Source organism: Gobio gobio (genome assembly GCF_949357685.1).
Source record: "Gobio gobio genome assembly, chromosome: 15".
NCBI classification, from domain to species: Eukaryota; Metazoa; Chordata; class Actinopteri; order Cypriniformes; family Gobionidae; genus Gobio; species Gobio gobio.
The window spans coordinates 24997938-25023091 of NC_137108.1; the positions used below are offsets into that span (position 1 = coordinate 24997938).

Below are 25154 nucleotides of genomic sequence, written 5' to 3' on the forward strand. Positions count from 1 at the left end.
CAGCTTCTGTCACATGTTGTTCTCAGCTCTTAGTGTAGGGCCATTTTCCTGTCTTGTGGTCAAATGCGAGAAAAGAAGAAGACATTAATATGTTGTTTCCTAGCAGAACCATGGGGAACTATTTTCATGCTCTAATACTTGTTTGTTCAGGTTCATGTTTTATCATCTCTCCGCTCATGGCAGGTATGACATTTTTTCTAAACAAAGTTAAAAGCCTGTTAAAGAATATTATATGTATATGTAAATAATATATATGTGTATGTGTAAGCAGCACCCGACAAATTAAGATGAGCACTTACCTATTCATTTGCTTTTTGCTTTTAAAAAACAAACAAACAAACAAAACAATGTGTTCTGTGTATTACATTTAATCATTTAGCAGACACTTTTATCCAAAGAGACTTACATTATATATATTTAGTACAATAAAGTAGTACAATAAACAGATTTAGTACAATAAAGTATATATATATACTAAATCTGTTATATTGACAAATGCAACTTTTTAAGTTTAACTTTATTTCAGACAACCTAAAGTGAAGAATTTAAAAAATACTCCTCTCATGGCTGTAATCATCTACATCTATATGATAATATATATAAAAAAAAATATAATAGAACAAACTGTCTCTTTCTTATCATGCTGTATGTATTCTTTTCTCACATTTGATCACATTATTGCAAGGAAGAAAAGGGTTCAACAGTAATATTTTATCTAATATATTGTTGTAGATGATGTGTGCTCTTTTTACAGCTGAATATTTCTTCACTTTAGGTTGTCTGAAATTAAATTAAAGTTAAACCTGAAAAGTAACATTTGGTACAACTAATTTAATATAATACCGAAAAAAATCAAACATGGGACTAGAAGGAAGATATCTCTGTTATCTAAATGAAACACAGAGACACTAAATTGCATCAGGCTTATATTCATGGTCTTATTAACTAAAGCTTATACTGCACTTAGAGTTGGGAATCGAAAATCCATTTTAATTCTGGTATCGGATACTTGAAAGGTTAGTTCACCCAAAAATGAAAATTCTGTCATTAATTACTTACCCTCATGTTGTTCGACACCCGTAAGACCTCCGTTCATCTTCGGAACAGAAATGAAGATATTTTAGTTGAAATCTGATGGCTCTGAAAGGCCTCCACTGGCACAATGCACGGTCCACTCTCAAGACCCTTAAAAGGTACTAAAGACGTCGTTACAAAGTCCATCTCACTACAGTGGTTCTAAAATAACTTTATAAATCGGCGAGAATAGTTTTTGTGCGCAAAAAAACCCTAAATAACGACCTACATAGTGATGACGATTTCAAAACAAGGCATCATGAAGCTTCGAAGCGTTATGAACCATGAGCCGAATCATGATTCGGATCGCGTGTCAAACCACCAAACTGCTGAAATTTGGCGATTCAAACCGCTGATTCGACTCGCTGATTCATAACGCTTCGAAGCTTCATGATGCCTTGTTTTGAAATCGTCATCACTATGTAAGTCGTTATTTAGGGTTTTTTTGCGCACAAAAACTATTCTCGCCGATTTATAAAGTTATTTTAGAACCACTGTAGTGAGATGGACTTTGTAACGACGTCTTTAGTACCTTTTAAGGGTCTTGAGAGTGAACCGTGCCATTGTGCCAATTTAGGCCTTTCAGAGCCGTCAGATTTCAACAAAAATATCTTCATTTCTGTTCCGAAGATGAACGGAGGTCTTACAGGTGTCGAACGACATGAGGGTGAGTAATTAATGACAGAATTTTCAGTTTTGGGTGAACTAACCCTTTAAGGTCAGGAATCAAATGCTTTTCATAAAATGTACATTTTGATTCCTCTTATGGATTCCTTTGTGTGCATTTTAAACCATTCAAGCGTTTTCTGTGCTGCACACACATGCAATGCGCACAGAAAGCCATCTCTCATGAATACTGCACGATACTTGTCCTCTTCCGCGTCTTTTTGAACTTGAACAGACAAATACATACAAAAATTTGTCAAAATATCCTCATAAACACAGTCAGTTATGTCTTAAATGAACGTAAGTTGGCAAAGAAAACACATGTGTAACGGTATATTGGATCTGTGCAGCCATTCCTAATTATGCTGCCGTCTCTATAATAACGTTAATCAGACAACAAAAAACTAAAAGAAAATTCACTCGCTGTTCTTGACTGAATAACTTTTGTATTTGTAATGTATATTTTATTTATAAAGTGCATTTTGATTTTACATTACAGTTTCTGTGAATATATGAAAATCTTAAAACACTGTTAATTTCAATCATATCTTTGTTCTGTTGCATTTTTTTTGTGATTACTAATTTGTTCTTTTTAAATTACTGAGTGTTTACTTGATGTTAATAATGCTTGAAATGTATATTAGTTAGGCTGTTTGTTTTTGCTATGGTATTTTTAAACCATAGGCAAAAGTTCCTTGTGTAGCCTAAGTGTTCTTTAGCCTGTTGATTTTTGTTAATGGTATTCAGCTACAATAAAATGTTTTGCAATGAGACAGTCACGATTCACCAGTGAGAGTGCCCCTGATTACCACCAGAGGGCAATCCACCCCAGACTGTCACTCCATCAAGGACTACATTACCCATAATCCTTTGCCCAGACTCATCCCTCATTGTTTACACCTGTGTCTCATTTACCTCATTTCCTCTGCCTATAGAGATTGCTAATGTGTCGTCATCATGACGTATTCCCAGTGGTGAACGCAAAGCATTTTGGGAATCCGCAGCACAAACTGGGCGGGCCGCGGGCGCCAGACTTCTTTGCATGGAGGGAAGAACGCAGTGTTCAAGATGCCGTCTACCTGCTGTGTTATAAACTGCAATAGTCGTTCTCACGATAGAAGTGGCATAAAGCTTAAGAACAGGATATCCTTTTATCGTTTTCCAGCGTGGAAAAATAATAGTACACGCCATGTTTCAGAGGTGACAAAAAGGCGACGAATGGCGGAGTATGTTTTTATGGTATTTATGTTTCCACTGTTCGATTGCGCCCGCGCCTCTCTCTCAGACACACGCGCTGGTTTGTTGAATTCTGACTGCATGCAGATAGATGAGAGTGAGCAAGGAGTGTGGTGCTTAAAACATTAGCATACCTTTGAACGGACGACAGTTTTCTGACCCACTTTTACAATCTCCATCCATCTGTAAAAAAGACCTGGGCCTGCTGCAGCGACTTGAAGTTACTGAAAACTTTGGGTGTGTACGCACTAACACTTAATAACACTTAATATCATGTAGTTGTATATAGGCTATATGGGTGCTGGAAGTTGGGCAACAGTTTGACGTCCCTTGACTAGTCGCTCAGCTCGTAAGGATCCAGTCCTTTGATTCCTTTTATTTTCTCATCATATCTCATCGTTGCATTAGGATTTAGTTTTAGGCGATATGGTCCGACAATGTTTTCTTTAGCCCGCTGCATTTTTTAGGATTATATTCTGTTTTTCTCTCTAATTTTTAATTATTTTCATGCCAGAATACTGGCCTGCTATGCCAGGCCATGTAAACGAGCCAAACATACCCATAATTATTTGCATTCTGATGACGTTGCCGCCCAGTTGGTCACATGTCTTAGCGATCTCTATATAAACCATGTTCACCTTGTCATTCACTGCAAAGTCTTGTTAAGTGTAATACTGCATTTCTGAGCATTCTCCCTGGTTTCTTGTTCTTGAATTACTTGCCTCTCTCTCCTGCCTTGTTTGCCTGTTTGGACTGCTTGCCTGTATGACCTTTTGCCTGTTTTTGACTATGATTGTGGATTACCCTTCAATAAAGCTGCATTTAGATCCTCAACCATTCGAGCTTTGTAGAAGTCTGTTACATACAAACAAGGCAGGAGAGACAGGCTTAAAGAAAGGGTAATCCACGGAACAGGCAAGTAATCCAAGACCAAGAGACCAGGGAGAATTCTCAGAAATGCAGTATTACACTTAACAAGACTTCGCTGCAAATGACAAGCTGAACATGGTTTATATATAGGCAGAGGAAACGAGGTAAATGAGATGGGTGTAAACGATGAGTGATGATGGGTTCGGGCAAAGGATTACTTCCTTTGTAGTCCTTGAAGTGACAGTCCAGGGTGGATTGCTCTCTGTTGGTAATCAGGGGCACTCTCACTGGTGAATAGTGACAGAGACTTAGAATAAATGTGAATGATATCTAAGTTTTTTTTTCTTTTCTTTGCCTTATTGGACTCAAAATTAGTGAAGTGACGTGTTGCCAAGTATGGTGACCCATACTTGGAATTTGTGCTCTGCATTTAACCCATCCAAGTGCACACACACAGCAGTGAACACCAGTGATGGGAAAAACGGCGTTATAGGTAAATGGCGTTACTAACGGAATTATTTTTTTCAGTAACGAGTAATCAAACGAATTACTGTTTCTCCAGTTACAACGGCGTTAGCGTTACTGAGAAAAAAAATGTTGTCACCTGCAACGTGAGTGTGTGCGTGTGCGCGCGCACCAGCCATGCGTGATGGGCGGGTGGGTGCGGTGGTACACATAACTGATGATTATTGGTGGGTGGGAGACAAGGTTGAGGTTGATAGGTTAAGTTCACACCCATTTTTTTACGGTCTATGGTTCACACACACACACACACACACACACACATATGACGCACACGCATATGCACAGTCAGCGATGGCAAGTCCAACGCTTTCGCTTACTGGAAGTATGAGCACTACTTTTCCCTCGTTGAGGTGAAAGGTAAGAATGTTTTTGTAACGTGCAACTTATGCCCAGGAAGAAAGAGTCTCTCCACGTCGGTGGCAAGTAATTCTAATCTAATGAAGCACCTCACATCATCATATGCCGCCACAAAATTAGTGGGTAAAAACCCAGGTGATAACGTGAGCTCCACTACCAAAGGAGTAGTAGAGTACTGATAATATTTACACAAATATTTACACTATAGTAGGTCTACTGATAATATTTACAATAATGTATTGAATTTGATAGGTGTCTCTCACATTGTCCCACAGCAACATTACAATAGTGTACATTAAAGTAAAATGTTTTATAATAGTAATTTATTCTATTTAGTGTCCAATTCATTCATTTAACATATCTAATATTGGGGGCATCCAAGTAATTTGACACATTTGAACATTTGAAAAAAAAAAAAAAAGTTACTTTCCCTGGTAATTAGTTACTTTTATAATGATGTAACTCAGTTACTATTTGTAAGAAGTAACTAGTAACTATAACTAATTACTTTTTTAAAGTAACGTGCCCAACACTGGTGAACACACACACACACCGTGAACACACACTCAGAGCAGTGGGCAGCCATATTGCTGCGGCGCCCAGGGAGCAGTTGGGGGTTCGGTGCCTTGCTCAAGGGTCTCACCTCAGTCGTGGTATTGAGGGTGGAGGAGAGCGCTGGTTATTCACTACCCCCACCGACAATTCCTGCCGGACCTGAGACTCAAATCCGCAACCTTCGGGTTACAACTCCAACTCTCTAACCATTGTCCCATTAGGAATCAATAAAAATCGGAATCGGTAGCAGAATCGAAATCGTTCAAATTCAAACAATACCCAACCCTAACCGCACCACAGGGGTTTTCAAACTGCAATGGAATTCAAGGGGTTCCACAGAAAATCTGAGGGATCCAGATTTCATAAAAATGTATGTGGATACTTAAACAGTAGTCATTTTTCAGTACAGCATGAAATGTAATGTCTTAAATTAATGAAATTTAAACAGATTTTTTCCCTATATGATATGTTTTAAATGTCATGCTTTTCAGTAAAAGAGTGTGTGTGTGACTTTTTGTGTTTAAAAAATGTGGTCTATAGGTAATGCCCCATGGACTGATGTGGTCATGGTACGTGAGGACACATCAGTCACCCTATCCTGCTTTGATTCGCCACCAACATCTTCTGTACTGGTTATCTGGAAAAGGATGTCAGCGAGCAAAGATCGCTGGTTATTTTTGGTATCAGCCAACTGCATCGATGGACAAACAGATGGATCCAGTAGCGGAGTGCTTGCAGACAGAACTTTTAAGATCTCTGCAGATGCCTCTCTCGTCTTCAGGGCTACAGCAGATGCTCAAGGATGCTACTCCTGCGTGATAGAACAGGATGACAAGAAGCTACAGGAGAGGATCGTTCTACTCGCTCTGATTAAATGTAGACTACACGACCCCACCATGCACACCACATTCTTCATGTCTCAATGTGTCTGATATCTCCAGGCATTCTCTCCCTCTCTTTTGCAGTAACTGTCACTCCCACGCCCCCTGTCATAGTGGACAGCACTCTGAGACTGGCAGCTCAGGTGTCTCCCTCTTCCGTGGTTGCCTGGGGTACGTGGGTGACTTCCTCAGGTGAACAGCTATACACTGAAATCTCCCATGACAAGGGCAGTCTGCTCAGCAAGCTGCCTCGCATCACCAAGAAAGACAACGGAGTCTACACCTGCAGAATCCGTGTCCATGGTAACAATGGCACGTCTGTCTCGGAGCACAGGGTGAATGTGACAGTGAACGGTGAGATTTGGAGATATTTTGTGAAAGCTCGGTCAGATAATTTGCTTAGTCAATGTTATCCTTTAAACCCGACTGAAGGGGTCAAATGTTCTGTTTTTTCATAGCAAAAAGCAGAAAGTTAAATAAACCACTCTCAAATGAAAGAAAAAATAACAGATATTTTGTCTAGAAGTAGAAGACACTTCATATTATGTACATTCTCAGAAAAAAAGGTACTGTCACTGGAGCGGTACCTTTTCAAAAGGTACACGTTTGTTCCTTTTAGGTACTAATATGTACACTTTAGGTACTAATATATCCCTTTTACACTCTTTAGGTAGAAAAGTGTACCTTTTGAAAAGGTACCACCCCAGTGACAGCTTTGCATTTTTGCGTTTAGTATTGCGTTTTTCCAGCCAAAAAACAAACAAACAAAAAAACGTGTTTACTTGCAAATCTTTAGCAAAATGTTGAGTTTGCTCTCAAACCTTTTGTGAGAACACATAAAAGCATTGAAATATAATTTTCCTCCCATCTCTTTTTTCCCACCACCATGTCCTCCTATGGCTCCATAGGGTGCAACAGTCTCCATCCATTTTCTCCTTTGGGAAACTGATGATAACTTATAAATGTTTAAAGAATGACCTCCTGTGAGTTAAGTGGTTGTTAATCGATGGTATATACTTTTTCTGAAGCCATCAGTCCGTATTATTTCAACTTTTAAATAATCTTGTTTAACAACGGAATATGTGGTGAAAGACTACTTTACCCACAATGCTGTACAGAAAATTGCACCAATCAGAGAGTCGCGGGGAGCAAATTGCCCCGAAATTCCCCTGTTTGTATTACTCAGCTTGTCAGTGTTGAGTGACCCATTTGAATCATTCATTCAACTGATTTAAAGCTCTGATTCATTCAGAAATTAAACAAGTATCAGGCTGCTTCCGAATAAAAATTCATAGGGAGACCGGGGGCAATTGTAACATCTCAAATTACACCAATCAGAAACGAGACAGAACCATGAAACTCATTTTGCATGTGTTCAGTGGAGATCCCTCTCTGCCTGCCAAAGGGCAAGCTGCTGAGTGATACTTGATAAAGTTTTTCTACAAAAACTCATTTTTGAGGCATGAAAGTAATTTTTTTCATCTACAGTATTTTCCTCATACTGTCTTAACCATTCATGTCTATGAATTTAAATCTGTCTTGTTTTCATGACCATTCTGTTGTCTAACATTTGATATCTTTGTCAAAAATTGTCATAACAATAATGTAATAATGTGAAAAGTGTTCCGTTTAAATATTTATGTATACGAAATGAACTATATCCTACTATACTGTGTTATCAATATATTTGGTGGCATAGTCCAGAGGTTAAAGGTTTTGCCTCTCAATCTGGATCCATTTTACTGAGTAGGCCCTGTACACTCTCTTTTCACATCATACCGTTCAGACCAATTAAAACAGTAAGGGCCATCAGTACACTGCCCATATTGTAATAGATATTAAATCGTTTAAACTATATCTATATTCTCTGACGTTTATTGTGGTCCTTGGTATTTATACACAGTAAAAAAAAATCAGGTCTCCAATTTAAAATGTTCTAGTGACTGATCACATCAAATTTTTTTAGTTGGCCAAATTTAACTTCTGTGAATTAAATTAAATTTGGCCAACTGAAAAATGTAGATGTGATCAGTCTCTAGAAAATGTTCAATTGGAGACCGGAATTTTTTTTACAGTGTACAAAGGTATTACATGTGTTGTTACAATTGCCCCCATATGGTGTTACAATCGCCCCCACATATGGGGGCAGATGTAACATTTGACTTCTAATGTTTCAATCAATATTGTGACTCTAACATTGCTTGTAAAAACATTTGGTGACTGTTATTAACAAGTTACCAACATAAAAATTCTATCCAAATATTTCAAAAGGTTTTTGAGCAATGACAACATGACCAAAATTTCTTACAATTGCCCCCGGTCTCCCCCCTATTCATAAAACAGAAGCCAACAACTGGGATGACTTACTACTTCTGGTGAGATTCTGAAGTGCGCATCAAATGTACACTTTATCCCATGAAGTTTTTTGGCTTTTAGTATGAATTTGATAGCCTTACTGATATCTATAAGCTAGTATGCTCCAAAACAATGACAAAATGTGCATTTAGAAGATAGAAAAATTCAAAACTTGTATCACTTACGCCAATATGGATCAATGATTTTGATGACATCACTCTGCACTTCAGCTTCTAACCAGATTTTCTGTCCAATCAAATGCTCTCTAGAATCTGAAGCGTCCCTCCCCCTACATTATAAACAAACACTGAAGCTGCGGCTAAAAATGTTCACTTGTTCACACATGTACTATTTTGTACATGGTGAAGGGCACATAGTGGACTAAGGGATAGGGAACGATTCAAACATTGTAAATATGCCTTCCATTGAGGCGAATGAAGTCTGGTTTTGTGTTATTGTCACGTGAATCGCCACAGCGGACACACAGTGGAGGAGATTAGGAGGAGAAACAGTTAGAGATTAGGAGGAAACTGCGGCTTTACAGAGCTCAACATCTCTAGCCGAGCTGTGATATAAACTAAATGCTGTTTTAAAAAGGGGAGGAGCTGTTCGACATGTACCGCCCTGTCTTCCTGTTTCAGTGGAAATTACCTTGTGGCAAGCAGTCGAGGATGAGGGACCATGAGAACGGGGCGAGTGAGAGATAATGAGCGCAGGCTGCGCCCCACACCGGTCTCGTGTCTCACGAAGGAGCTCGAATGCATAAAAGGAGGAGCGATGACAGTGAAGGACGAGAGAGAACCAGGCCTGGACTATGTTGTGTTTTATTTATGCAGGCGTGGTCATTTTTCCATTTGGTCATTTTTCCATCAGCTATTGGCATTACCAAATATAAACATTTTTAAAGTTTATTTGTCAAAATTCAAGTTGAAAACAATGCTGCAGAAATTTTTTTTTCATACTGATAACATTGTTTTCCCAAAATGGCTTTCACAGACAATCGCAGATTAATCTGAAGTTGAGGTGTTTTTATGCAGGCTTGCTCCTTCGTGAGACACGAGACCGGTGCGGCGCCCCGTTCACACAGTAGTCCCTCGGCATCGACTGCTCGCCACATACTTCAACACATTAAATAATGCTGCAAGTTTCAAGGCACTTCAGCGGGCCTTTAAGCAACGTAATTGACGCTGAGGTGCATGACAATGACGAATGTAGTAAATCTGAATTGCGCTTATACCACACACATTTATACTGTATATCGAATGTACTTTTTTAATGGTCACAAAGTAATTATTCAGCAGAGAGTATGCTATTTCAGGACCCAGCCACAGTCTTTAAAAGTCATTGAATCATTCACTTAACCAATTCATTCAAAAACATTGATTAATCCAAGAATACACAGTTCACGAGTTCACACTTACAAATGAGTCAGATAGAAAGAAGGGTATGCATATTGGTATTTTACTTCGTTTGGAACTATTTTTACTGATGAAACAAAAGTAGACAGTACTGTAACTGCTAATATTGTGTCTAAAATTATTTATTATCGTTTAATGCAAGCAATGTTACAGATCTGAGACTAAACTCACACCATACAAAAGCAGGGAGTATCTCAACCTCATTATAAACATCGTCTAACTCTCTCTCTCTCTCTCTCTCTCTCTCTCTCTCTGTCCCACCCTTTCTTTTTCTCTTTCAGGGAGAGCTGTGTTTTCTTTCACAAACGTGACACATGGTAATAGGCTCTTTTGTTACTGGAATACTATTGTGAATAAAATGGGACCTTCCTTATGTGCCATTTACCCAGCCTACACTAGCCAAACCTAAACATTCTCCTTCAGTCTCTTTTGACTAACTGAATAGTGAATTGTTTTCAGTTAACCTCAACATGCTTTAATTATTGATTGATTGTACAACAATTTAATAAACTATTTTGGTTTGTTCTTCCCAAATGTTGGGTCAGCACACGGTTAATCAGGGTCATTAAATCTGAGAGGAGAATGTTTCTGAAGAGCTTTCGCTGAGCTTAATAACATAATCCCCATTTTCATGCCTGTCTCGTTTCTGATATCTCCCCATATGACTTTGCTCTGGGACTCGTAATGTTCTACTCGCTTGACTGTGTCAAGAACAAAGAGGCTAAAGTGACTCGCAGAACAGTGGACAGGATCAGTCCAAATTGACAATATTGTTCTTGTATCACAGTCCATTTGTCACTCAGTTGGCTTCTTCAGTTTCTTTTTATACTCTTTGTATTTCGGACTCTCTTGTGATGAATGAGTCTCTTCCCCTGCGTCACTTTACCTTTCTTTGTAATCTCTCCTACCCTGTGTCCTCTACAGGAGACCCAAGGTCTATGGCAACCCTCTTTCATTCACTGGTCACTCTAACCTGTCCCCCTGTCATTGGTGACTATGTGCTGCTCTACTGGCAGGCTCCTGGTTCAAAAAATTTTAAGCTCATATTCCAGTTTGACCGCTGGAGGAGAATCACGAACCAGACCAAAGCCCACCTCCGTTTAAGAGACCCCGCCTCCCTGGCTGCTGCTGGGAACTTCTCCTTCCTGTTAAGCCCATCCCTGAACGATGGAGGATTCTACTTGTGCGAGGTCTTCCTGGATGACAGGGGTTTCAGCCAAGACAACAGACTGAGTGTTTTAAATGGTAATATTTTTTGTGTACATCGAGACTTTTTGACATGATATATATGACAGACTTTGGTGTGTGAATGAATAGCAGTTTCTCACACTGTCTGTCTGATATAAAAATAAAAACATTAAATCATTAGATAATTAATAATAAATTGATTTATTTAAGTCTACAATATTAATTTATTAACATCAGCATAAAACAGAAATTTGTAGGGCGAGACTTGATTTTTTCTATTTGGAATTGGTTGGATTATTGTCGTTCTAATGGAATGGTGGTTGTACAAGCCCAGACGAATAGGGGTATTCAAATATACAGTCAAAAGAAAACAACAAGACAAAATATATTGACAATCACACAAACTGAAACGACGCAGAACAACGAACTGAACTAAGGACTTAAATACAACGAGAGAGCAATGAGGGAACTAAATGACCAACAGGTGAACCTAATCACTAAGGCAACCATGCAAGTACAAACAGAACTCAGACAAAGTAGAGCAAGAAACAGAATTAAAACTAAACAGGCTAGAACATAACCCTGACAGTTGTTTGTGGATTATGATCTAGATTGGATGAGCACATGAATTAAATTAAATAATGTGCACAAATAAATTATTTAATAAACACTGCATTGTGACTTTAATTTTAAATAAAATATAGTAAAAAAAAAAATCCTTATTTAATCACCCTCATGTTTTCTTATTTCCATGCAAATACAAAAATTCCAAAAAGAGGCAAAACATAGTACACTCTTTAAAAAAAAAGGGTTCTATATGGCACCAAAAATGGTTATTGGCTCGTAATCATAGGGGAACAGTTTTTAGTGCTATATAGCACCAATTTTGGTGCTTCAGTGGTTCTTCTGCGGTTCTTCAGAGGTGCTATAGCACCTTAGTCAAAGAACCGGTGAAGAACCGGTGAAGAACCTCTGAAGAACCGCTGAAGAACCACTGAAGCACCAAAATTGGTGCTATAGCACTAAAAAAGGTTCCCCTATGATTACGAGCCAAGAACCATTTTTGGTGCCATATAGAACCTTTTTTTTTTTTAGAGTGTACATTGTAGGAATGATTCAGAAAGATGATTCCGGTCCAAACTGTCTAATAATCAAATTAATAATCTCTAACGGTATCTCCAAAAAAACAAAGGCAGCCAACATAACATAACATAACATTAACGAGACCGGACAAACTAGGAAAACATATGAACTTATATGCAGACAATATGGAGGTGCACACACCTGAACAGAATGTCAAATCAAATTAGTTACTATGACAACTAACAAGGAGCGGGAGCGTGGGAAATTAGGTCAAACTCAATAGGCAGAAAATGAACATAATGAAAGCTAAACATAAACAGAACACGAAAACGTGACAAAAACAATGTAAAATGATCATTAAAATAGTCCATATGACTCTATATTCCTATAGTCTTCTGAAGTCAATTATTCTTCGAGTGATGAAAAGAGCAAAATGTAAGTTTCTATTTGTACACTCAAAAACAATTTAATCCTTTTTTTTTAGATTTAGCCTATGAAATTTAATTAACGGTAAAATTCCATCAAATTGAATCGAATAATCCTTACGTATTTTAATCTAATATTGATTAAGGATTGTTCATTTATTCAATATTCAATGTTGTCGTTATTTGAGTTATTCAGAATCATTCAAATTTTTTCTTGACTGGATCAACTGATTCATTAAAAACACCGAAAAATGTAATAGAATGTTAAAAACCTTACAAATAAGTTTTCACATTTGGTGTTTAGGATTGAATACTCATCATCAGTGAGTGCACATCAGCACACTCATTTACTGATTCTTAATGTTGCATGTTCTTGCATCACTGGTCTTGGTTTCATTTTATAATTGCACAAGCTGTTATATCGATCACAGTAGTTTATAATGCAAGAGTCAATCAGTCAGTGTCTTGACTTTCATCTTTCGCTCCCTTTCTTAATCCGATCTCCCTCCGTTGTTACTTTAATCTCTTTTTCCCCTTATGTCCTCCATGCTCTCCTATACTCACTCAACTCTTTTACTTTTGTCTCTTCTTTCTATATATATCCCTCTCTCTAACGTAATGTTTTTCAGTAGGCCTCATTACAGATCTCATTATGTGTAATTACACCTGCCTGTTGCCGCTGACAACTCTGTGGGTTGTGGCATTACAGTTGGAGCTCAATTAGCTCAGGATTGATGCTGCTTTGTGTTTGAGGAGACACTGTACATCAGTCACAGTCAATCACAGCTGACCGGCTACACCCGGCTGTTTAATGAATATATATCATTTTAACCCTTCACTGCCCATCTTCTGCGTTCATTTCTCCTCTCTCATCATCTGACTGTCCGTTTCACCCTCAGGATACACCAAGCTATCTCGCACCACTCTGGAACTGAGTTGTATGTACACAGAGCGATCTCAGATCAAATATGTAAAGTGGTCATATGTTCAGGATCCCAGTCGCTTTTTGCAATCAACTGGTGTTTTGGGCCGGATCACAACATCTGTAGCGCTTCCTGTGACCCCCGAGACGGCTGGATGTTATGCCTGTACTCTGTATCTGAAAAATGGAAACTCGGTGCAATATATGTTCAACGTCACAATGGCCAATATAGGTGAGAGAATTATGTGTATGCATTTCTCTCTCTCTCTCTCTCTCTCTCTCTCTCTCTCTCTCTCTCTCTCTCTCTCTCTCTCTCTCTCTCTCTCTCTCTCTCTCTCTCTCTCTCTCTCTCTCTCTCTCTGTCTGTCTGGCACGTTGCTTCTTCAAGGTGTTAACACTCACATTTAAAAACCTGAAAATTGACAGCCTGCAGGGGAATATTTATTCCAAGAAGTTATTTTTGCCTTCTGTGTTTCATCGAATTTTCATAATGAATGAATGACAGGAACATTAGTTCGTGGAATCATGTAGGTCACGGGAGAGGTCACATACCATAATGCAGTCCCTTGACCAATCAATTTCATGAAACCCAACTCCATCATAATGGATTATTTCAAACATGGGTAGTGAAATTCTGGAGCAGCAGGGTGCAGAAAATAGATCTTCTGCAGTTCTGCTATTGAAAAGGGATCTTTGTCGCAGTGATGTTGATTTAAAGGGATAATTTACTCAAGAATGAGAATTCTGTCATCATTTACTCATCAACATGTTGTTCCAAACCTGAAATTTCATATTTAAATGGAACGTAAAAGGAGAATAATTTTTTTTTTTACTATTGTCCATGAAATTACAATGAATGAAGACATGAAGTGGCTTTCATAGGCGGAGGGTGAACCAACTCCAGGGTAAGGGTAAGGCTAGACGCGCTTGCTCCTTATGAACACATTTAAATATGTCATAAAATAGTTGCGTGTCACCTATCAACAACCTACACATCCCAGCATACACGCTCTTGATAAATTATTTGTTATTAAAGTGGCTACGTTCTCAAACCACTATAAGTTGAAAAGAAAAGAAGCATATCGGTTATTTGGCATGGCTGCCAGTTCGAATTATAAATAACCATTGCCTTACCTAGTTTTCTTCAAATTCATATATATATATATATATATATATATATATATATATATATATATATATATATATATATATATATATATAAATCGCCTAGAAAGCGTGCAAAGAGTTTTTTTGCGTTTAAGAACTCAACAAATATGTTTGTGATTGGATACATTTCTCATCGCTGAAAAATAGAAAAAAAAAATTTCTTTGACGCTCTCAAGAAGAGCGCAATCACCAAATCTGTTTCGCCATCGCCAATATGCTATTATTACAGAGAAAACTGATCCTAGACCAGCAGCTATGGGTAGCTTTTCCCTAAGCAATCGGAAGCAGAAGCAGCCAGTGGTTTGTAGCAGCAGTCAGTGAGAAAATTCCATGCTAATCTCAAGTCCGTGGCCAGGGGTGGCTTTCAAACTTAAAAAAACTATGCAATTTCACCCGTCCTACTCGACCCGCAGCAGCTAGTACACCTCTTGAGGCCAGGGGAGTGAGGTTTACACGCACAGCTCTTACTGGCCTACATCCGTTACACTCACCCCCCTAAACCTCACTATCCGGGTCACGGCAACAAATGTCACCGTTCCAACTCGACCCGGTTCGAACCGGGGTCGCTAGCATCAGTCTCTTGAGGCTAGGTAAGGTGAGGTTTATGCACACAGATCTTACTGGCCTATATCCGTTACACAACTATAAAAGTATCATAAGGGGCCATTCACACCGAAATAGAGGTGTGTGTTTTAAATGGAACTGTTTTTTTAGAATGCTGTGTCATGATACTGTAAAAGAAACGAGACACAAGAGCAGCAGTCAAACACATCCATCCAACGCATTTTTATATAAAAACAAAGGAAAAGCATCGCAGGGGAATGACGCATAACACAGGGTAGTTGAACGAGAAAAATTGACTCTTTTTGAAAGGCCCCTAAAAGTGGTCCATAAAAGTCTCCTGAAGTCATATGATAGCTTTGTCTGAGGAACAAGAACAATGAATCATTCTTTTGAGACAGATCTTTTCAATGAATCCTGTTCAAAAAAACTTTTGAATTATTTATTCATGAATTGGACATCCCTGCTTCTGCCATGAGGTGTGTTCTGTTCGTAATATCAAGTTTCGACTCAGGTTTCTTCTGTGTGTGATGACATTGCAGGGAGTTCTGAATGAACGTATTTTGCCAAATGAAGTGAACTTCAACAGATTTCCTGGGCTCAGGGAATAGAACACTGCATGGGCCCTATAAATCGGAGCGCAACTATGAACTCGCCAAAGAGAGATAGAGCAGATCAGATAACGACTTATGCTTGTTACGGCTGTGAATCAAAGACAATGGATCCAATAGCGTAGTGAGAAATATGCTCATTTATTGGGGTACACCAGTTCAAGGAAGCTCAATGTCCAAAGTCGATAAAGAGACAACAGTAGAGAAGAGACTGCAGACGGCAGACAGGCAGGCAAAACCCAGGCGATGAAGTGCAGGCAACGAAGCAGGGAAAGCAGCGGGCACATGGGCCAGGCGGAATCCAGGAATCCGGAACGGAGAAGACACACGGAACAGGAACGACAGCCACGAACACAACACAACACCAGGAAGCCTGTAACGAACTGACAGTGAGTGTGTGTGAGAGAGCTGCAAATAAAGCCTGGTGATAATGTGCTGCAGGTGGAGGTGATGAGCACCGTAATCAGTAACCACGCCTCCACACAACCTCACAAACACAGAGAAGAGAGACCATGAATTGATGAACCGTGACAGTACCCCTCCCCCTAGGAGCACCTCCTGGAGCTCCCAGGAGGACCTACCTGTCGATTGTAATCATCGATAAGGGAGTGATCCAGTATGTCCCTGGCAGGAACCCAACTTCTCTCCTCCGGACCGTAACCCTCCCAGTCCACCAAGTACTGGAATCCGCGTCCCCTCCGCCTAGAGTCCAGAATACGATTTACAGAATAAGTAGGCTCCCCATCTACGAGTCGCGGCGGGGGGGGGGACCGGGACAGGCGGATTAATGCGAGCATGAAAAACAGGTTTTAATTTGGAAACATGAAACACGGGGTGAATCCTCCCGTACGCGGGAGGTAGTTTGAGGCGGACTGCCACCGGACTAAGAATCTTGGTGACAGTGAACGGGCCAATGAATTTAGGAGCTAACTTGTTACTTACGGAGCGGAGAGGAATGTTCTTAGATGAAAGCCACACTTTTTGACCCACGACGTAGACGGGAGGCTTAGACCGGTGGCGATCGGCTTGGGCCTTGGTGCGTTTACCCACCTGAAGCAGAGTCTCGCGGGCTCTGCTCCAGGTGTCACGACACCTCTGGACGAAGGCGTGAGCGGAGGGGACCGCGACTTCGGATTCCAGACTGGGAAAAATAGGTGGCTGGTACCCTAAACTACACTTAAATGGCGAAAGGCCCGTACCTGACACTGGTAACGAATTATGCGCGTACTCAATCCATGAGATGCGTTGGCTCCAGGAGGAAGGATTCTTGGAAACCAGACATCGCAACCCTCTCTCCAGATCCTGGTTAGCCCGCTCAGTCTGGCCATTGGTCTGGGGATGAAAACCCGAAGACAAGCTAACCGTCGCCCCTATTAATTTACAAAATTCTCGCCAAAATTTGGACACAAACTGAGGTCCCCTGTCGGAAACCACGTCCATCGGGAGGCCATGTAAACGAAAGACGTGATCGACCACAGCAACCGCTGTCTCCTTAGCAGAGGGTAATTTAGGTAAGGGAATAAAGTGAGCCATCTTCGAGAACCGGTCCACGACGGTCAAAACGACCGTCTTGCCCTGGGAGGGCGGGAGGGCGGTAATAAAATCTAGCGCAATGTGGGACCAGGGTCTCGAAGGGATCGACAGTGGTTGAAGGAGCCCATCGGGAGGGCGATTAGAAGTCTTACCCATGGCACAGACTGAACAGGCCAAAACAAAATCTCGGATGTCACGAGCCATCCCAGGCCACCAGTATCGTTGCTTTACCAAAAACTTGGTTCTATTGACCCCTGGGTGACAAGCTACATTGGAACAATGACCCCATCGTACCACGTCAGACCGAACTCCCTCTGGTACAAATAATCGACTCGGTGGTCCGCCGGGCGGAGGCGTTACCCCTTCTAAGGCTGATCTAACCTTCGATTCGACCTCCCATGTGAGTGTGGAGATACTAAGTCTCTCAGGTAAAATGCACTCGGGAGTGGACGGGCGTTCGGAGCGGTCAAAAACGCGCGATAAAGCATCGGGTTTGATGTTCTTGGAACCCGGGCGGTACGAAAGAGTAAAATCAAAACGTCCGAAAAAAAGAGACCACCGAGCCTGCCTAGAGTTGAGTCTTTTGGCAGATCTGATGTATTCAAGATTCTTATGATCGGTCCATACGATGAAAGGTACCCCCGACCCCTCTAGCCAATGACGCCATTCTTCCAATGCAAGTTTAACTGCCAACAGCTCTCTGTTACCAATGTCATAATTGCGTTCGGCTGGTGACAGACGGTGAGAAAAAAACGCGCAAGGATGCATCTTGTCATCCGAGGAAGAGCGCTGGGAGAGAACTGCTCCTACCCCCACCTCTGACGCGTCCACCTCCACCACGAACTGACGTAAAGGATCAGGTGTCACGAGAATGGGAGCCGAAACTAAGCGGCTCTTGAGGTTGGTAAATGCGGCCTCGGCTGCACCAGACCACCTGAACGCAGTTCCGGGGGAGGTCAACGCGGTCAGAGGCGCGGCTAGCTGGCTGAAATTGCGAATGAAACGCCGATAAAAATTGGCAAATCCCAGAAACCTCTGTAGGGCCTTACGGGAATCTGGGATTGGCCAATCTATCACAGCCTTAACTTTGTCAGGGTCCATGCACATTCCCTCGGATGAGATGATATAACCTAAAAATGGAACAGACTGTGCATGAAACGCGCACTTCTCCGCCTTGACAAAAAGCCCATTCTCTAGCAACCTCTGTAACACTAGTCTGACGTGCTGGACATGTTCCTGGAGAGAAGATGAAAAAATCAATATGTCATCCAGGTAGACATAAATGAACTGGTCAACCATATCTCCCAGCACGTCATTAACTAGTGCTTGGAAGACTGCTGGGGAGTTAGACAGCCCGAAAGGCATGACTAAGTATTCAAAATGGCCCCTAGGGGTATTAAATGCAGTCTTCCATTCATCCCCCTCCCTTATGCGGACCAAATGATAAGCATTACGTAAATCCAATTTCGTGAATATGGATGCTCCCTGTAACCTCTCAAAGGCTGAAGACATCAACGGCAAAGGATAAGTATTCTTTACCGTGATGTTGTTCAGCCCTCGGTAATCAATACAAGGTCGCAGAGAACCATCCTTCTTACCCACGAAAAAGAACCCCGCCCCCGCTGGAGAAGAGGAAGGGCGGATGAACTCAGAAGCTAGAGAATCAGAAATGTATTTCTCCATGGCCTCCCTCTCAGGAGTAGAAAGTGAATATAACTTGCCCTTAGGCGGAGACTTGCCTGGAAGTAGATCTATGGCACAGTCATAGGGACGATGAGGAGGAAGAGAAGCAGCCCGGGACTTACTGAACACCTCCTTCAGGTCGAGATACTCCTCTGGCACGTTTGATAAATCCATCGTCTCCTCCTGAAACACAAAACTAGACACAGACGAACGGGCAGACACAAGACAAGAGGCATAGGACTGATTACTCCAGACCGTGACCGTGCTGTGTCCCCAGTCAATCCTCGGGTTGTGCTTCTCAAGCCAGGGATGACCGAGGACAACAGGTGCGTGAGGGGAATCAGTGAGGAGGAACGTGATGGTCTCAGAGTGGTTGCCCGAAATGGTGAGTGTAATCCTGTCCGTGGTGTGAGTGATGGTGGGTAATGTCTGTCCATTGAGGGCGTGTACAGCAATGGTGTTGGGAAGGGGAGTGATGGGAATCTTGAGTCGGTGAGCCAGAGAACAGTCAATGAAGTTACCCTCCGCTCCGGAATCCACAAGGGCTTGACACTCGTGATAACTGTTTGCCCACTGCAATCTTCCCGGAAGGAGGGTCGCGGACGAGGATTTCCCCAACGCAGCTCCACCCGACAGTAGCCTCCTCTCTACTGCCGGGCTTGACCTTTTACTGGACACTGGTTGAGGAAATGCCCCGCCGCGCCACAGTAAAGACACAGTCCCTCCACTCGACGACGCTCTCTCTCCTCCCGGGAAAGCCGAGCTCTGCCTACCTGCATGGGCTCGGGTGCGTTGGTGGGACTGACCGTGTTAGCTCCAGGGAACTCGTGAAAATCCAGAGTCCTTCTCAGTCGTGTGCGTTGATTTAACGACTCGAGACGTGAGTCAACCCGAAGAGCCAGATCCATGAGTCCGTTAAGGTCCGAGGGTAGGTCCACCGCGTACACCTCCTGCTGAACACGGTCAGCCAGCCCATGCAGGAAACGGTCCCACTGCGCCTCCTCGTTCCATCTACACTCTGCGGCCAAGGTTCGGAAGTCAATGATGTAATCGGAGACGGGTCTATTACCTTGCTGGAGTTCGGCGAGTTTACGGGCCGCCTCGCGTCCCGTAGCTTCTCGGTCAAAGACCCGTCTCATCTCCTCTGAGAGTGAGAGGAACGAGGAACAACACGGATCTTGATTGTCCCAGACCGCCGTTCCCCAGCGTGCCGTACGCCCCGTTAGTAGGTTGATCACCAACGCCACTCTGGAAGCCTCTGTAGAAAACGAAGTGGGTTGCAACGAGAAAAACAAAGAACATCTCGTTAGAAATGATCTACACAGATTGGGCTCACCCGCATAGCGTTCTGGCGTTGGGATCCGGGGTTCGTGCGGGCTGATGTTGCTGAAGGGCTGGGGAATCGGCGGTGGTGTGGGTGGTGGCGCAGTGGGCACTCTAAGCTGTTGAATGAGTGTGGCGAGCTCGGACACCTGCTCCGCCACCGCCTGCACTGCCTGGGCTGTACTAGTCGCTTGTTGATCTTGACGATCCATACGCTGATTACTCGCGTTGAGATAATCCTGGAGTCCGGTCACCCTCGCTGGATCCATAAAGATGGTCAGTTCGTTCTGTTACGGCTGTGAATCAAAGACAATGGATCCAATAGCGTAGTGAGAAATATGCTCATTTATTGGGGTACACCAGTTCAAGGAAGCTCAATGTCCAAAGTCGATAAAGAGACAACAGTAGAGAAGAGACTGCAGACGGCAGACAGGCAGGCAAAACCCAGGCGATGAAGTGCAGGCAACGAAGCAGGGAAAGCAGCGGGCACATGGGCCAGGCGGAATCCAGGAATCCGGAACGGAGAAGACACACGGAACAGGAACGACAGCCACGAACACAACACAACACCAGGAAGCCTGTAACGAACTGACAGTGAGTGTGTGTGAGAGAGCTGCAAATAAAGCCTGGTGATAATGTGCTGCAGGTGGAGGTGATGAGCACCGTAATCAGTAACCACGCCTCCACACAACCTCACAAACACAGAGAAGAGAGACCATGAATTGATGAACCGTGACAATGCTGGGTTCAGACTACATGATATCAGCCTGATTTTGACACAATCCGCTTGACGTATGGTGTCCTGGTGATTCGTAAACGACAAAGGGCGTTGGGACACAAGAATCGATAATTTTATCTTGTGTCATAGTGGACGACAACCGACGTTGTGTCTGCAACGTTTCACAACGTTTGCCCTGTCCCAAATGGCACACTTCATTTGCACTTTCGGTTTTGTGGACTTACAATGGCTGCTGCGTGTACGTGTCTGTTAAGTCCACGAGACCGTAGGGTGTCCCATTTGTCATTTTAGGTTTCAGAAGGGTGCGGTTGATATGCACCCTCGATGCGCACTTTTGCTGAGCCCACACTAGTGTGAGCTCCACAGCAGACTTCTTCCCGATAGTCAAAGCGGTGTTACGTCATGAAAGTGCGGACTCGTAGGAAGACCACGAGTGTTTAGGGTGCCATTTGGGACAGGGCCGATGTCAAGACAAAAGATAAATGCTGGCGAACGATAGAGGCGCTTCAGCAACCCAATTAGCAGTATAACCATTTTGTTTACATTCTTGTTTCCAGGAGTTAGTCGCTAGTTCCGTCTTCACGATGACATTACGAACATCCGTTATGACGGCAAGCGAAGATTGGTCAGGAAGCACCGTGTAGTCTGACACAGCAACAAAAATCTGACACAGTGACAAAAATATTGTTTAGTCTGAACCCAGCATAAAATAATGATCAGTAATTAATTTCCAGGTGAACTATTCCTTTAAACATGGTTGAGATTAAAAAAAAAACAAAGATTCACAAACATTTAATACATTATTTTTTTACACAGTTATTTAATATTTCCAAGAGTTTAAGTCATGATTAGAGAGTATTTCAACCACAGCAGTGTCATCAGATGTAACATACAAATTACTCAGATAAGAACGGCATCTGTTTGTTCTCTGTTTGCATGAATGATGTCACCTCACCATATGCAAAAACATTAAGGCAAACCCATATTTTGTTCATTTCTCTTCCTTATCCTCCATATCTCTGCATCTTTTCAATGCACGCACTCAGGGATATTTAAACGCTCATGCCTGCAGTTGGTATCAATATAACTTCCATCCTTTCGCTCTGTGTTTGCCTCTAAAGTTACATGCACTGTCCCAATGTGGACCCTTCATATTTAGAACAATCCATTATTTTTGGAAATAATTGAATAATTTCTAACCATTTCTGTCTACTCACATTGACACTCTTGTTGAGCAGATCCAACAGTTTCTCCAGGCCCTACACTGCCACCTGCAGGTGAGTGTTGCTGGGCACACACACACGCACACACACACACACACACACACACACACACACACACACACACACACACACACACACACACACACACACACACACACACACACACACACACACACACACACACACACACACACACACACACACATTCACTGATGAGTAACCTAACTTAACTTTTATTTTTTTGTCTTTCTCACAGTCCCCCCAGCAGAAGATGTTTCAGCATCCTCTTATGGTTCTTCCTTCTCATTGCTCCTATTTCTGATACCTATGATTGCCATAGCTGTTGGGGTGTTGCTATGGAGACAGGGCTATTGCGTCACCCACCGAAGTAAGGCCCCGCATTTGTCTTTTCCCCCCTGAGTCTGTCCATCAAAGATCTGAAAGCTGTCAGTTCACCCTGGCAGAGGATGATGGACAGAGCAAACCACAATGGATTTGGTGTGATGTGATGTGAAACCCCTGTGTGTCTGTGTTCGTTCCTGTAGGTGTCGAGCAATCGCTGTCTCACCACTCCGGAGAGGTGGAGAACATCTATGAAAATCCTGACAATCTGAGACAGGTGATTGAAATGCGCAGCACCTCCTTCCCTCCGTCTACTTTGCTGCTTCTCCTTCGCCCCCTGCTGTATTATTAAATCTATTTTTACTACCCCTTCTTTCTTTCATTCTCTCTCTCCTTGTCTTTCTCTCTCAATGTATATCTATCTGTGCTCTATTATTAAATCTATTTCTTCCTTCCTCTTTCTCTCCCTCTCTTCTCCCAGCAGACACCTCCCCAAGGCGCAGTCTACATGGTGAGTTATTATAGTCCTTCTCAGGCAGAGCAATGAGTAATTGTGTGTGTGTGTTCCTAAAAAACAGGTCCCAACATTTTACAATCTGTTTGACAGTGTGTGTGAGGCTCAGGCAAACCCTAAGTTATAGGGACAAAATGTCCCCACAAAGATGGCAATATCCAAAATCCTTGTCCTTGAGGGGACATTTTTTGGTTCCCATGAGGAAAACAGCTTATAAATCATACTAAGTGTTTTTTTGAAAAGGTAAAAATGCAGAAAGTTTTCTGTGATGGGTAAGTTTAGGGGTATATAGGTTTAGTGTAGGGGGTTAGAAGATACAGATTGCACAGTATAAAAACCATTATGTCTATGGAAAGTCCCCATAAAACATAAAAACACAACGTGTGTGTGTGTGTGTGTTTCCTTCCAGTTCTGTCACGCCGGCATTAGTGATATTAGCGGATGAACCAAATCGAACCTCTGCCAAACTATAAATCTGAAATGTCTCCGCCCTTCTCATCCTTGTCCCTGTTTCTCTCTCTCTCTCTCTCTCTCTCTCTCTCTCTCTCTCTCTCTCTCTCTCTCTCTCTAGGATCTTAAGCCAACGGGTGAAATGGATGTATATAAAGAATTAGATCGGTGAGACATGATTGTTTCCGAGTCATACAGGGGACACAGTGCAGGCGTGTTATTGTTCATATGCTCTCTGTGCATTAATCATCCTGCTAATGTTATCCGTGTGTGTGTGTGTGTGTGTGTTTTCTCATTTCAGATACAATCAGTGCTGTGGTTGAGTTCATTAATCATATACAGTACAATGGATGTTGAGATGAAACAACTGTATCTGAAATAAATTGTACACACATAAATGTGTGAGATGGTGTAGTGACTTGTGTATTAACTTATGACAGCAAACTCTTCTTGTTATTACTATAAAAATGATGCTTTTTCAAAAAGTGTCAGAAGTTTTCAGAAACTTTCTTTTATATGGTTTTGTCAATAAGAAGAAAATCTGTAGGAAGATACTGTACAGGTCCTTTTCTGCTAGAACATTTTCTATTATGTTTACAGACATTTCTTTTAACCATAAAACACAACAGAAAACAATGCACAATTAAACATTTGTGGAAAACACCTGTGAATAATGAATCTGGAAAATTCCTTTATATCAACACAGTACTTTGGACCCAATTTTTTATGGATTTATATATAAATATATACACATAAAGGTTCATTGTGTCTTGTAAAGTTAAATAAATCTCATATATCAATTGATAATCTGCCATGAATCAATAAAAAATTACTAATACCAAAATACAATTGTGAACATTTAATATCTAATAAAATATTTATAAAAAATATATAATAATTATTTTTATTAATACATGTATTTATGAATTTCAATATTTAATAATATTGAAAAAATATCAGAACATGTTTCAGCAAATAAAGATAAAGTGTGAGCAAATAAATACAAGTTCATGCATTATTTATGATCACGTTTCATGATTGCAACATTTTATGATTTATATATTTATTCATGAATATATACATTTATTTATTCGATTACTTTGTCAGCTATATCTCAATAAAACATTTATGTTTCCATAAAACTCATCTCTTTTTTCAATGTAAATTTTTTTAACCGTTTTTTTTTATTAGTTTTATTTTTAATTAGATATCAAGGACACATTAAACATTTACAACTATAACAAGACATTCAAAAAGATAACACAACTAAAATTATATGTATCTAAAATACGTAAAAAAGTCTAAATATACAATATTATTGACTTAAATGGAAGTAAAGAAAATAAATAAATCAATTATTAATACTTAAAGAAGGATATACAATTTCAATTTTCAAGTAACTTCAACTCTTTAGCGAATAAAATAGTATCTCTACATGTTTTGTTATCAATAC

At 41.2% G+C, this 25154-nt stretch overlaps 1 protein-coding gene across 2 annotated transcripts; it reads left to right on the top strand.

Moving 5' to 3' along the window:
• Positions 1-61: 61 nt before the first annotated feature.
• On the top strand, positions 62-24541 carry g6fl (g6f-like). 2 transcript variants are annotated; one of them, XM_079837621.1, is made up of 12 exons: positions 62-183; positions 5824-6159; positions 6249-6518; positions 10219-10254; positions 10862-11182; positions 13533-13787; positions 22411-22449; positions 22652-22783; positions 22941-23014; positions 23222-23248; positions 23823-23869; positions 24003-24541. In XM_079837621.1, the coding sequence occupies exons 1-12, from the start codon at positions 90-92 to the stop codon at positions 24022-24024; spliced, it is 1653 nt and encodes a 550-aa protein (XP_079693747.1). In that variant the 5' UTR covers positions 62-89; the 3' UTR covers positions 24025-24541. The 2 variants fall into 2 exon arrangements, with proteins under 2 accessions (XP_079693747.1, XP_079693746.1); XM_079837620.1 differs by having other exon boundaries at positions 23219-23248; positions 24003-24089.
• The last annotated feature ends 613 nt before the right edge of the window (positions 24542-25154 follow it).

Coding starts and splice junctions, on each gene's coding strand:
- g6fl (XM_079837620.1), top strand. CDS start 90: ATGTTGTTTCCTAGCAGAACCATGGGGAACTATTTTCATGCTCTAATA. Junction 6,160..6,248: donor TCTACTCGCTCTGATTAAAT/GTAGACTACACG, acceptor TCTCTTTTGCAG/TAACTGTCACTCCCACGCCC. Junction 23,249..23,822: donor CCCAAGGCGCAGTCTACATG/GTGAGTTATTAT, acceptor CTCTCTCTCTAG/GATCTTAAGCCAACGGGTGA.